Here is a 14160-nt window from a genome sequence, read left to right as displayed (position 1 = left end):
GACAGGCAGCCATGTTCTAAAAGTGCCGGATCGTCCCGGATAATCTCAATCATACAAGCAAGCCAGACGTACAAAGACAGTTTGTTCACTGAGCTGGAAACTCAGTTCAGCACCGATCCAGACCTGAGTGTGTTCTATCACAAAAATTGTGTTTCACGGTACACATCAAAAACTAATTTGGCAAAATATTTGAAAGCTGACACTGATGAAGAAGCCGGACCGTCTACAAAACGCCTTCGCCGTTCGTCAAGCGTCTTTGACTTTATACACCACTGTCTGTATTGCGGGCAGCTATGTGAACTAAACAAGAATGAACGACATCCAGAACGATGGCGACCTGCGTACCTCTGTCGTTCTACTCATTCGGAGCATAGTGGAGAGCCATATAAGGTGTATTTACTTGAGAAATGCGATTCCAGGGCAGACAGTTGGGCCAATGATGTCAGGCATCGAGTGCAAGGTGCGTTGAGTGACTTGCATGCAGTGGAGGCACGCTATCACAGAGATTGTATGAGTCGCTTTTTCACCAACAAATATCTATCACAACATGATCACCTTGAACAAGCAACTGGAGCGATCATTGACATAGGCCTGGATCATACTTTGAAGGAGCTGAAAGCTGACAAACATCGGATATGGAACTCACTCGAATTATTCCATGAATACTCAAGCAACTCTGGCAGGACACTTAGTAGGCGAAGACTTCTCGAAGAGCTGCGGCAGCATTTTGGCAGTGAACTTCTTGTCCTATCCGCCCCAGGCTTTGCAAGCATAGTCACATTCACAGAAAATACTGCCAAAACGCTCAAACTAGTGAAAGATGATGAAGAGGATGACATCTCACGAAGTATTGCCAAAGTCAGCAAACAAGTTGTGCGAGAATGCAAGGCCGTGGAGCACGATAAGTCTTCATACAACAAACACATTGATAAACATATAGCCAGCCAGTCGGTTTCAGACACTTTGCAAGATCTGCTGACAGCTATTTCTCCCAAATTGGAAACATCATTGCAGCTCTGCTGATTGGAAACATCATTACAAGCATTGTAACTAATCGAGCAACAGATCTTCAAGTAGCACTGGGCATATTGATGCACGACTCCAAGGAATTACTGACTCATATGTATGACTATCGTGTTACATGCAGCTACGATGAAATCCAGCATTTCAAGAAGTCCGCTGCACTTGCGGTAGCACATGATCTCACTGAGCAAGGAATATCTGATGCACAGCAAGGCTTGGTGCAGGTGGTGTCCGATAATTTCGACACAGATATTTCGACCCCCAATGGCAAGGCATCCACACATTCTCTAGCCATGATTATCATGCAACCATCAACACATTATGAAGACGTACAAGGACCTGACACCATCAGGCGAATCAAAAAGGAAGAAGTGTGCCAACCAATACCAGACGACAACGACTCATTTGTTGTATACTATGGGCAAAAGAAACCAGAGATGCCCAGCATACCTACTGCTTCACTTTCATCAGAACTCCAAGTGATGATGGATGTATCACGGAAAAGAGCAGCCGAGAATGACTTTGCATTTTTCAATGATGTCGTTACACGGGTAGGCTGCCCAGAGTTCAATGGTTACAACACCCGGTTGTGTCGAGAGCAAGGTCACACCCTCAAGCCAAAAACCAACATTGTATATCTACCTCTGATAGACATGCCGCCAGCATATCTGTCAACAATGATGGCAGCAATGAAGAAAGCACAGCAACTATCGCATAAAGTCGGACAAGAGTATGTGGTGTTCACAGCCGACTTGCAACTCTATCGCATAGCTTTACATGTCCAATGGGAAAATCCGATTCAACTTGGAAATATCCACCTTCGTCTTGGTGGAATGCACTTATTAATGAGTTATTGTGGTTCCATTGGCACCCTTATGGCTGACACAGGCATTGTTGAAATACTTAGCCCTGTGTTTGGTGGCGTTCTGAAGATGCTGAGTGGCAAAAAATTCCCACAAAATGTTAGAGCTCTCAGAATGCTAGTTGAGGAACTACTTCGGTCCATCTTCACCAATCACCAACTAGAATGCATGGCTGATCTTACCGACATCTTGGACGACCTCGCTTCTCAGAGTAGAACAACAAAGCTTTGGGTGGAGTGTCTCATCAAACCCATGTTTCTCGTTCTCCAGTTCATCCGTGCTGAGAGGGAGGCTGATTGGCCGTTGCATCTAGCAACTGTCAAAGATATGATTCCGCTGTTTTTCGCTGCAGGCCATGTACACTATGCTCGGTATGCATTGTACTATCTACGATCAATGCATGGCCTTCCCAAGAACGTTTCCGATCAATTCATGAAGGGACAGCATACAATGCACCATAACTCTGGGCTTTTCAATGGCATTTGGAGCGATATGGCCATTGAAACAACCTTTATGCGGTACGGCAAAGGGAAAAGTGGAATCGTCGGAATAACACTCAAACCAGAAACCCTCAAGACATGGGCGTATAGCTTGCACACATGTCACAGTGTGATTCGTGACTTGAGCGAAATGAGAGAACGAGATCACTCACAGAGCCAAACTCAGCATAAGGAAGAAACACCAGGAAGAATCAAGGGTGATCTTAAAGACAGACAAGCTCTGCGTGACAAACTTGAACTATGTACAGATCCACTCGATCCCAAGCATCCCAAAGGCTTACTGAATATTGTTACCGGACAAATTTTGACCCACCAATCAATCAATGTGGACACTGCAGCAGCAATAGGTCATACCCAGATGCAGTCGTTTGAGGAGAGCTGGCCTGCAGGATTCCATGCCACCATACCCAAACTAGTTACCACCATGTCATTGTCTCGTAAACACATTAAAGTAGGAGACACGAACGTGTTTGACACAGAGGTCATATATGCACGGGCCATGGGCTTGCAACGTAGTTCACGGGATCTAGACACAGACACACTCATGTGTCATGAACTGGCGCCTGTTCCAACAGCTATGTTCGATCAGCAAGGAAACATGAGAGATGCTAAAACAAAATCAAACCTTAAAAACGCCCTAAAGGTAGACGTATCACGAAGGCTCGCAGAACAGGATGTGCACACAACATTCCTCGATGGATGTGCTATCCTTTGGGTAGTGCCATGGCCAACATCTGGAACTGTACAAGACTACCTCGACCTGTTCCGAAAGTATCTGCGCACACACTTGACGACCAGTGATGTCTATCTAGTCTTTGACAGGTAGGCAATGTATTAAATACATATTGCTTTAGAGTCTAGCATAACACTAGCTATATTGATCAAAATTCACAACATCAGTACACATACATGTATGTTTGCAGTTATGAAATATTCGCATTGACCCGATGTTAATGATTCGATTGTATTGATATTTCAGATACATTGAGGGTAGTACGAAGGAGTCGACACGCCGCGGACGCGACAAAGGAGCCAGTAGAACCTACACGCTGCGTTGCACAGCCCGACTACCACCACAAAAAGTTGTGCTCACCGTCACTTCCAATAAAGCGCAATTAATTGACCTGATTGTCGAGGACATAGTATCGCACAAAATAAACTTCCAAACTCATAAACTGGTTGTCACTGGCAGTGATCCGGTGCCACTTGAGATCGAAGGTGGACAAATGAACAAACGGCCAGACATGACCACTACACAGGAGGAGGGTGATACCCTGATCATACAACAGGTATCACGTGTGCAGACTGGCACTGTCCTGGTAGTTGCAGATGACACAGACATCTTTGTTCTCTTGTTGCACTTCTGCCACCTGGGCAAGATAACCTCGCATGTTCTGATGGTTTCCCCAATCCATGGCCGAACTGTTTTGGATGTCAACGCCGCAGTGGAAAAACACAAGAGCATCATCCCTGATTTACTGGCTGCTCACGGTCTAACAGGCTGTGACACAGTCGCGTCTTACTTCGGTATCGGCAAGGCAGTTGCACTCAAGGCTCTAAGAACCGGCAAATATAAACTTGATTTTGTGGGCAACATGGAATCAGAGGTTACAGATGTAATAGACCAATCAACAAAGTTCATGTTGGCATGTTACGGTCAGCCCAATTGCAAGTCTTTCACAGAAGCACGACAAAAAGCATGGTCCTCAAAGATTGGTAGAAGCAAAGCCACAGCACCAAAACTCTGCTCACTTCCACCGACTGCCGAGGCATTTAAAGCAAATGTAGCCAGAGCGCATCTTCAAGTTGGTGTTTGGCGACGTTCTCTGGAAGCCTGCCCAGCAGCAATTGACCCCACTGCTCATGGATGGTCACGCGACGTCGCATCCGGAGCACTTGTACCAACTATGGTGCCTGTTAACACCCCGCTTGTCCCACCAGAGCTGCTATCTCTCATCAAGTGCACATGCCACAGCCAAAATCCATGCAGTACACAACGGTGTAGTTGCAAAAAAGCAAGTATGGCGTGTACTGAGTTCTGTTCTTGCCAGGGTGGAGGTACTTGCCAGAATGATCACCAAGATGTTGTGGACGATGCAGACGACTGAAACCCAACAATCGTAACATACTAAGCTTGTTATTATGTCTGTATCATATGTTCTATAATATATATATGTTACTATGTCTACCCGCACTTGTATTACATGCATAAATGTATATGTTTGAAATATATTGTAGCAGTTAAACATAAAGGTTACATAACTATGCATGTATTAATGATTGGATGGGACCGTTTGTGTCTCATTTTTATGTGAAGACGAACTGCAAAATATATAGATGTATATCACAGAAACTGCTATTTTGAATTATATGTGCCAGATGCATGTCGACTACTTGCCGAATTATATGCCATTCAGAACATCAAATATTATATTCAATTTTTGTCGCATATTGCAAAAAACAAGTTTTATGTTGTTTGTATCATTACAATGATGGTTTCATCTGATTCCTTGTATCTGAAAACATATAAAACGACATATTGGTCATTATTGTCCCTTCTATAGTCATGGAGATATTAACAAATCTGGATTTTAAGCGTTTGGTGGCGGCCATCTTGGATTTTCTCAATTATCTCAATTTCCCCAAAGGTGAGAACTCCACACCCAATTGGGTATCATTATATACATATAAGTGATTAATAATCAGCAATAAAAAAAACTTTAACAACCAAAACGAGGTTAGGGCCTTGGCTGCCAGACTAAAGTAGGCATGTTTGACTACTCAGGTCCAGTGGCTCACTGCGTTAACGTTCGCCCCTGGATGCGGTTGGTCGCGTGTTCGAATCCATGCTGTGGCATACTTTTTTTCATTTTCACCCTTTTTCTATGGATCTCCAAAAAGTAAACTTTGACTTTTTCTGAGTCTGGAAGAATTCAAGGGGAGTTTTCAAGGGACTCTACCCGCCTTATGAGGCACTATTTTCGAATACTTTTTTCCATTTAAACCCTTTTTCTATGGATCTCCAAAAAGTGAACTTTTACATTTTCTGAGTCTGGAGGAATTCAAGGGGAGTTTTCAGGGGAGTGTGTTCTCTCTGCCATCTCCTCCCTGTGTGTGCGTTGCTGCATGCAGCAGCTGTGTGTGTGTGTAAACTGCCCCTCCCCCTCGCAAGCATGAGGGGGAGAGAGAGATGTTTCGTCTCGATTTACACATGCTATGACTCCGGGGGTACTTCCATTCGCGTCGTCTTGATCTGTTGATGTTATTTCATGTCTCGTTTGTCCATTGTGACGGTGGGAAAGCCAGGGAAATGTCCCGGAGATATACTGAGAAATCTTTGTAACAGCATTTTCCTGCGATCACAGCTGTTCGCAGCTACGAGGCTGGGACCGCTTCCATTCGCTTCGTCTTGATCTGTAGATGTTATTTAATGTCTCAGTTGTTCATTTTGATGGAGAAAAAGTTGTACATTTAGTGAATTCAGAGTTTCTAAGATGCAAAAGTAGGCATGTTTGAGTACTCAGGTCCAGTGGCTCACTGCGTTAATGCTCGCCCCTGGATGCGGTTGGTCGTGTGTTCGAATCCATGCTGTGGCATTCTTTTTTTCATTTTCACCCTTTTTTCTATGGATCTCCAAAAAGTGATCTTTTACATTTTCTGAGTCTGGAGGAATTCAAGGGGAGTTTTCAGGGGAGTGCGTTCTCTCTGCCATCTCCTCCCTGTTTGTGTGTTGATGCATGCAGCAGCTGCGTGTGTGTGTGTAAACTGCCCCTCCCCTTCGCAAGCAGGCGGGGGAGAGAGAGATGTTTCGTCTCGATGTACACATGCTATGACTCCGGGGGTACTTCCATCCGCTTCGTCTTGATCTGTTGATGTTATTTCATGTCTCGTTTGTCCATTGTGACTGTGGGAAAGCCAGGGAAATGTCCCGGAGATATACTGAGAAATCTTTGAAACAGCATTTTCCTGCGATCACAGCTGTTCAAAGCTACGAGGCTGGGAACGCTTCCATTCACTTCGTCTTGATCTGTAGATGTTATTTCATGTCTCATTTGTTCATTTTGATGGAGAAAAAGTTGTACATTTAGTGAATTCAGAGTGTCTAAGATGCACAAGTAGGCATGTTGAAGTACTCAGGTCCAGTGGCTCACTGCGTTAACGCTCGCCCCTGGATGCGGTTGGTCACGTGTTCGAATCCATGCTGTGGCATACTTTTTTTCATTTTCACCCTTTTTCTATGGATCTCCAAAAAGTCAACTTTGACTTTTTCATAGTCTGGAGGAATTCAAGGGGAGTTTTCAAGGGACTCTACCCGCCTTATGAGGCACTATTTTCGAATACTTTTTTCCATTTTCACCCTTTTTCTATGGATCTCCAAAAAGTGAACTTTTACATTTTCTGAGTCTGGAGGAATTCAAGGGGAGTTTTCAGGGGAGTGCGTTCTCTCTGCCATCTCCTCCCTGTGTGTGCGTTGCTGCATGCAGCAGCTGCGTGTGTGTGTAAACTGCCCCTCCCCTTCGCAAGCAGGCGGGGGAGAGAGAGATGTTTCGTCTCGATTTACACATGCTATGACTCCGGGGGTACTTCCATTCGCTTCGTATTGATCTGTTGATGTTATTTCATGTCTCGTTTGTCCATTGTGACGGTGGGAAAGCATGGGAAATGTCCCGGAGATATACTGAGAAATCTTTGTAACAGCATTTTCCTGCGATCACAGCTGTTCACAGCTGCGAGGCTGGGACCGCTTCCATTCGCTTCGTCTTGATCTGGAGATGTTATTTCATGTCTCATTTGTTCATTTTGATGGAGAAAAGGTTGTACATTTAGTGAATTCAGAGTGTCTAAGATGCACAAGTAGGCATGTTTGAGTACTCAGGTCCAGTGGCTCACTGCGTTAACGCTCGCCCCTGGATGCGGTTGGTCGCGTGTTCGAATCCATGCTGTGGCATACTTTTTTTCATTTTCACCCTTTTTCTATGGATCTCCAAAAAGTCAACTTTGACTTTTTCTGAGTCTGGAGGAATTCAAGGGGAGTTTTCAAGGGACTCTACCCGCCTTATTAGGCACTATTTTCGAATACTTTTTTCCATTTTCACCCTTTTTCTATGGATCTCCAAAAAGAGAACTTTTACATTTTCTGAGTCTGGAGGAATTCAAGGGGAGTTTTCAGGGGAGTGCATTCTCTCTGCCATCTCCTCCCTGTGTGTGCGTTGCTGCATGCAGCAGCTGCGTGTGTGTGTTTAAACTGCCCCTCCCCTTCGCAAGCAGGCGGGGGAGAGAGAGATGTTTCGTCTCGATTTACACATGCTATGACTCCGGGGGTACTTCCATCCGCTTCGTCTTGATCTGTTGATGTTATTTCATGTCTCGTTTGTCCATTGTGACGGTGGGAAAGCCAGGGAAATGTCCCGGAGATATACTGAGAAATCTTTGTAACAGCATTTTCCTGCGATCACAGCTGTTCACAGCTACGAGACTGGGACCGCTTCCATTCGCTTCGTCTTGATCTGTAGATGTTATTTCATGTCTCATTTGTTCATTTTGATGGAGAAAAAGTTGTACATTTAGTAAATTCAGAGTGTCTAAGATGCACAAGTAGGCATGTTTGAGTACTCAGGTCCAGTGGCTCACTGTGTTAACGCTCGCCCCTGGATGCGGTTGGTTGCGTGTTCGAGTCCATGCTGTGGCATACTGTTTTTCATTTTCACCCTTTTTCTATGGATCTCCAAAAAGTCAACTTTGACTTTTTCTGAGTCTGGAGGAATTCAAGGGGAGTTTTCAAGGGACTCTACCCGCCTTATGAGGCACTATTTTCGAATACTTTTTTCCATTTTCACCCTTTTTCTATGGATCTCCAAAAAGTGAACTTTTACATTTTCTGAGTCTGGAGGAATTCAAGGGGAGTTTTCAGGGGAGTGCATTCTCTCTGCCATCTCCTCCCTGTGTGTGCGTTGCTGCATGCAGCAACTGCGTGTGTGTGTGTAAACTGCCCCTCCCCTTCGCAAGCAGGCGGGGGAGAGAGAGATGTTTCGTCTCGATTTACACATGCTATGATTCCGGGGGTACCTCCATTCGCTTCGTCTTGATCTGTTGATGTTATTTCATGTCTTGTTTGTCCATTGTGACGGTGGGAAAGCCAGGGAAATGTCCCGGAGATATACTGATAAATCTTTGTAACAGCATTTTCCTGCGATCACAGCTGTTCACAGCTACGAGGCTGGGACCGCTTCCATTCGCTTCGTCTTGATCTGTAGATGTTATTTAATGTCTCATTTGTTCATTTTGATGGAGAAAAAGTTGTACATTTAGTGAATTCAGAGTTTCTAAGATGCACAAGTAGGCATGTTTGAGTACTCAGGTCCGGTGGCTCACTGCGTTAACGCTCGCCCCTGGATGCGGTTGGTCGCGTGTTCGAGTCCATGCTGTGGCATACTTTTTTTCATTTTCACCCTTTTTCTATGGATCTCCAAAAAGTCAACTTTGACTTTTTCTGAGTCTGGAGGAATTCAAGGGGAGTTTTCAAGGGACTCTACCCGCCTTATGAGGCACTATTTTGGAATACTTTTTTCCATTTTCACCCTTTTTCTATGGATCTCCAAAAAGTGAACTTTTACATTTTCTGAGTCTGGAGGAATTCAAGGGGAGTTTTCAGGGGAGTGCATTCTCTCTGCCATCTCCTCCCTGTGTGTGCGTTGCTGCATGCAGCAACTGCGTGTGTGTGTGTAAACTGCCCCTCCCCTTCGCAAGCAGCCGGGGGAGAGAGAGATGTTTCGTCTCGATTTACACATGCTATGATTCCGGGGGTACCTCCATTCGCTTCGTCTTGATCTGTTGATGTTATTTCATGTCTTGTTTGTCCATTGTGACGGTGGGAAAGCCAGGGAAATGTCCCGGAGATATACTGATAAATCTTTGTAACAGCATTTTCCTGCGATCACAGCTGTTCACAGCTACGAGGCTGGGACCGCTTCCATTCGCTTCGTCTTGATCTGTAGATGTTATTTAATGTCTCATTTGTTCATTTTGATGGAGAAAAGGTTGTACATTTAGTGAATTCTGAGTGTCTAAGATGCACAAGTAGGCATGTTTGAGTACTCAGGTCCAGTGGCTCACTGCGTTAACGCTCGCCCCTGGATGCGGTTGGTCGCGTGTTCGAATCCATGCTGTGGCATACTTTTTTTCATTTTCACCCTTTTTCTATGGATCTCCAAAAAGTCAACTTTGACTTTTTCTGAGTCTGGAGGAATTCAAGGGGAGTTTTCAGGGGAGTGTGTTCTCTCTGCCATCTCCTCCCTGTGTGTGCGTTGCTGCATGCAGCAGCTGTGTGTGTGTGTAAACTGCCCCTCCCCCTCGCAAGCATGCGGGGGAGAGAGAGATGTTTCGTCTCGATTTACACATGCTATGACTCCGGGGGTACTTCCATTCGCGTCGTCTTGATCTGTTGATGTTATTTCATGTCTCGTTTGTCCATTGTGACGGTGGGAAAGCCAGGGAAATGTCCCGGAGATATACTGAGAAATCTTTGTAACAGCATTTTCCTGCGATCACAGCTGTTCGCAGCTACGAGGCTGGGACCGCTTCCATTCGCTTCGTCTTGATCTGTAGATGTTATTTACTGTCTCAGTTGTTCATTTTGATGGAGAAAAAGTTGTACATTTAGTGAATTCAGAGTTTCTAAGATGCAAAAGTAGGCATGTTTGAGTACTCAGGTCCAGTGGCTCACTGCGTTAATGCTCGCCCCTGGATGCGGTTGGTCGTGTGTTCGAATCCATGCTGTGGCATTCTTTTTTTCATTTTCACCCTTTTTCTATGGATCTCCAAAAAGTCAACTTTGACTTTTTCTGAGTCTGGAGGAATTCAAGGGGAGTTTTCAAGGGACTCTACCCGCCTTATGAGGCACTATCTTCGAATACTTTTTTCCATTTTCACCCTTTTTCTATGGATCTCCAAAAAGTGAACTTTTACATTTTCTGAGTCTGGAGGAATTCAAGGGGAGTTTTCAGGGGAGTGCGTTCTCTCTGCCATCTCCTCCCTGTGTGTGCGTTGCTGCATGCAGCAGCTGCGTGTGTGTGTAAACTGCCCCTCCCCTTCGCAAGCAGGCGGGGGAGAGAGAGATGTTTCGTCTCGATTTACACATGCTATGACTCCGGGGGTACTTCCATTCGCTTCGTATTAATCTGTTGATGTTATTTCATGTCTCGTTTATCCATTGTGACGGTGGGAAAGCATGGAAAATGTCCCGGAGATATACTGAGAAATCTTTGTAACAGCATTTTCCTGCGATCACAGCTGTTCACAGCTACGAGACTGGGACCGCTTCCATTCGCTTCGTCTTGATCTGTAGATGTTATTTCATGTCTCATTTGTTAATTTTGATGGAGAAAAGGTTGTACATTTAGTGAATTCAGAGTGTCTAAGATGCACAAGTAGGCATGTTTGAGTACTCAGGTCCAGTGGCTCACTGCGTTAACGCTCGCCCCTGGATGCGGTTGGTCACGTGTTCGAATCCATGCTGTGACATTCTTTTTTTCATTTTCAACCTTTTTCTATGGATCTCCAAAAAGTGATCTTTTACATTTTCTGAGTCTGGAGGAATTCAAGGGGAGTTTTGAGGGGAGTGCGTTCTCTCTGCCATCTCCTCCCTGTGTGTGTGTTGCTGCATGCAGCAGCTGCGTGTGTGTGTAAACTGCCCCTCCCCCTCGCAAGCAGGCGGGGGAGAGAGAGATGTTTCGTCTCGATTTACACATGCTATGACTCCGGGGGTACCTCCATTCGCTTCGTCTTGATCTGTTGATGTTATTTCATGTCTCGTTTGTCCATTGTGACGGTGTTTAAGCCAGGGAAATGTCCCGGAGATATACTGAGAAATCTTTGTAACAGCATTTTCCTGCGATCACAGCTGTTCGCAGCTACGAGGCTGGGACCGCTTCCATTCGCTTCGTCTTGATCTGTAGATGTTATTTAATGTCTCATTTGTTCATTTTGATGGAGAAAAAGTTGTACATTTAGTAAATTCAGAGTGTCTAAGATGCACAAGTAGGCATGTTTGAGTACTCAGGTCCTGTGGCTCACTGTGTTAACGCTCGCCCCTGGATGCGGTTGGTTGCGTGTTCGAGTCCATGCTGTGGCATACTGTTTTTCATTTTCACCCTTTTTCTATGGATCTCCAAAAAGTCAACTTTGACTTTTTCTGAGTCTGGAGGAATTCAAGGGGAGTTTTCAAGGGACTCTACCCGCCTTATGAGGCACTATTTTCGAATACTTTTTTCCATTTTCACCCTTTTTCTATGGATCTCCAAAAAGTGAACTTTTACATTTTCTGAGTATGGAGGAATTCAAGGGGAGTTTTCAGGGGAGTGCATTCTCTCTGCCATCTCCTCCCTGTGTGTGCGTTGCTGCATGCAGCAACTGCGTGTGTGTGTGTAAACTGCCCCTCCCCTTCGCAAGCAGGCGGGGGAGAGAGAGATGTTTCGTCTCGATTTACACATGCTATGATTCCGGGGGTACCTCCATTCGCTTCGTCTTGATCTGTTGATGTTATTTCATGTCTTGTTTGTCCATTGTGACGGTGGGAAAGCCAGGGAAATGTCCCGGAGATATACTGATAAATCTTTGTAACAGCATTTTCCTGCGATCACAGCTGTTCACAGCTACGAGGCTGGGACCGCTTCCATTCGCTTCGTCTTGATCTGTAGATGTTATTTAATGTCTCATTTGTTCATTTTGATGGAGAAAAAGTTGTACATTTAGTGAATTCAGAGTTTCTAAGATGCACAAGTAGGCATGTTTGAGTACTCAGGTCCGGTGGCTCACTGCGTTAACGCTCGCCCCTGGATGCGGTTGGTCGCGTGTTCGAGTCCATGCTGTGGCATACTTTTTTTCATTTTCACCCTTTTTCTATGGATCTCCAAAAAGTCAACTTTGACTTTTTCTGAGTCTGGAGGAATTCAAGGGGAGTTTTCAAGGGACTCTACCCGCCTTATGAGGCACTATTTTGGAATACTTTTTTCCATTTTCACCCTTTTTCTATGGATCTCCAAAAAGTGAACTTTTACATTTTCTGAGTCTGGAGGAATTCAAGGGGAGTTTTGAGGGGAGTGCGTTCTCTCTGCCATCTCCTCCCTGTGTGTGTGTTGCTGCATGCAGCAGCTGCGTGTGTGTGTAAACTGCCCCTCCCCCTCGCAAGCAGGCGGGGGAGAGAGAGATGTTTCGTCTCGATTTACACATGCTATGACTCCGGGGGTACCTCCATTCGCTTCGTCTTGATCTGTTGATGTTATTTCATGTCTCGTTTGTCCATTGTGACGGTGTGAAAGCCAGGGAAATGTCCCGGAGATATACTGAGAAATCTTTGTAACAGCATTTTCCTGCGATCACAGCTGTTCGCAGCTACGAGGCTGGGACCGCTTCCATTCGCTTCGTCTTGATCTGTAGATGTTATTTAATGTCTCATTTGTTCATTTTGATGGAGAAAAAGTTGTACATTTAGTAAATTCAGAGTGTCTAAGATGCACAAGTAGGCATGTTTGAGTACTCAGGTCCAGTGGCTCACTGTGTTAACGCTCGCCCCTGGATGCGGTTGGTTGCGTGTTCGAGTCCATGCTGTGGCATACTGTTTTTCATTTTCACCCTTTTTCTATGGATCTCCAAAAAGTCAACTTTGACTTTTTCTGAGTCTGGAGGAATTCAAGGGGAGTTTTCAAGGGACTCTACCCGCCTTATGAGGCACTATTTTCGAATACTTTTTTCCATTTTCACCCTTTTTCTATGGATCTCCAAAAAGTGAACTTTTACATTTTCTGAGTCTGGAGGAATTCAAGGGGAGTTTTCAGGGGAGTGCATTCTCTCTGCCATCTCCTCCCTGTGTGTGCGTTGCTGCATGCAGCAACTGCGTGTGTGTGTGTGTAAACTGCCCCTCCCCTTCGCAAGCAGGCGGGGGAGAGAGAGATGTTTCGTCTCGATTTACACATGCTATGATTCCGGGGGTACTTCCATTCGCTTCGTCTTGATCTGTTGATGTTATTTCATGTCTCGTTTGTCCATTGTGATGGTGGGAAAGCCAGGGAAATGTCCCGGAGATATACTGAGAAATCTTTGTAACAGCATTTTCCTGCGATCACAACTGTTCGCAGCTACGAGGCTGGGACCGCTTCCATTCGCTTCGTCTTGATCTGTAGATGTTATTTAATGTCTCATTTGTTCATGTTGATGGAGAAAAAGTTGTACATTTAGTAAATTCAGAGTGTCTAAGATGCACAAGTAGGCATGTTTGAGTACTCAGGTCCAGTGGCTCACTGTGTTAACGCTCGCCCCTGGATGCTGTTGGTCGCGTGTTCGAATCCATGCTGTGGCATTCTTTTTTTCATTTTCACCCTTTTTCTATGGATCTCCAAAAAGTCAACTTTGACTTTTTCTGAGTCTGGAGGAATTCAAGGGGAGTTTTCAAGGGACTCTACCCGCCTTATGAGGCACTATTTTCGAATACTTTTTTCCATTTTCACCCTTTTTCTATGGATCTCCAAAAAGGGAACTTTTACATTTTCTGAGTCTGGAGGAATTCAAGGGGAGTTTTCAGGGGAGTGCATTCTCTCTGCCATCTCCTCCCTCTGTGTGCGTTGCTGCATGCAGCAGCTGCGTGTGTGTGTGTAAACTGCCCCTCCCCTTCGCAAGCAGGCGGGGGAGAGAGAGATGTTTCGTCTCGATTTACACATGCTATGACTCCGGGGGTACTTCCATTCGCTTCGTCTTGATCTGTTGATGTTATTTCATGTCTC

The 14160-nt window shown here is 45.1% G+C and overlaps 1 protein-coding gene across 1 annotated transcript; it reads left to right on the top strand.

Moving 5' to 3' along the window:
* Positions 1-310: 310 nt before the first annotated feature.
* On the top strand, positions 311-4002 carry LOC307026842 (uncharacterized protein; the record flags this gene model as incomplete). The annotated part of the gene is made up of 4 exons (XM_079694980.1): positions 311-341; positions 761-947; positions 1148-3208; positions 3366-4002. Coding segments are annotated over 4 exons (2916 nt in total), but the record flags the coding sequence as incomplete, so codon positions are not given.
* Positions 4003-14160: the final 10158 nt, after the last annotated feature.

The sequence above is a fragment of the Notothenia rossii genome (assembly GCF_949606895.1).
Source record: "Notothenia rossii genome assembly, contig: scaffold_69, whole genome shotgun sequence".
Lineage (NCBI taxonomy): Eukaryota > Metazoa > Chordata > Actinopteri > Perciformes > Nototheniidae > Notothenia > Notothenia rossii.
Note: the sequence above shows the minus strand (reverse complement) of the source record. Positions and strands in the feature narration are given on the sequence as shown.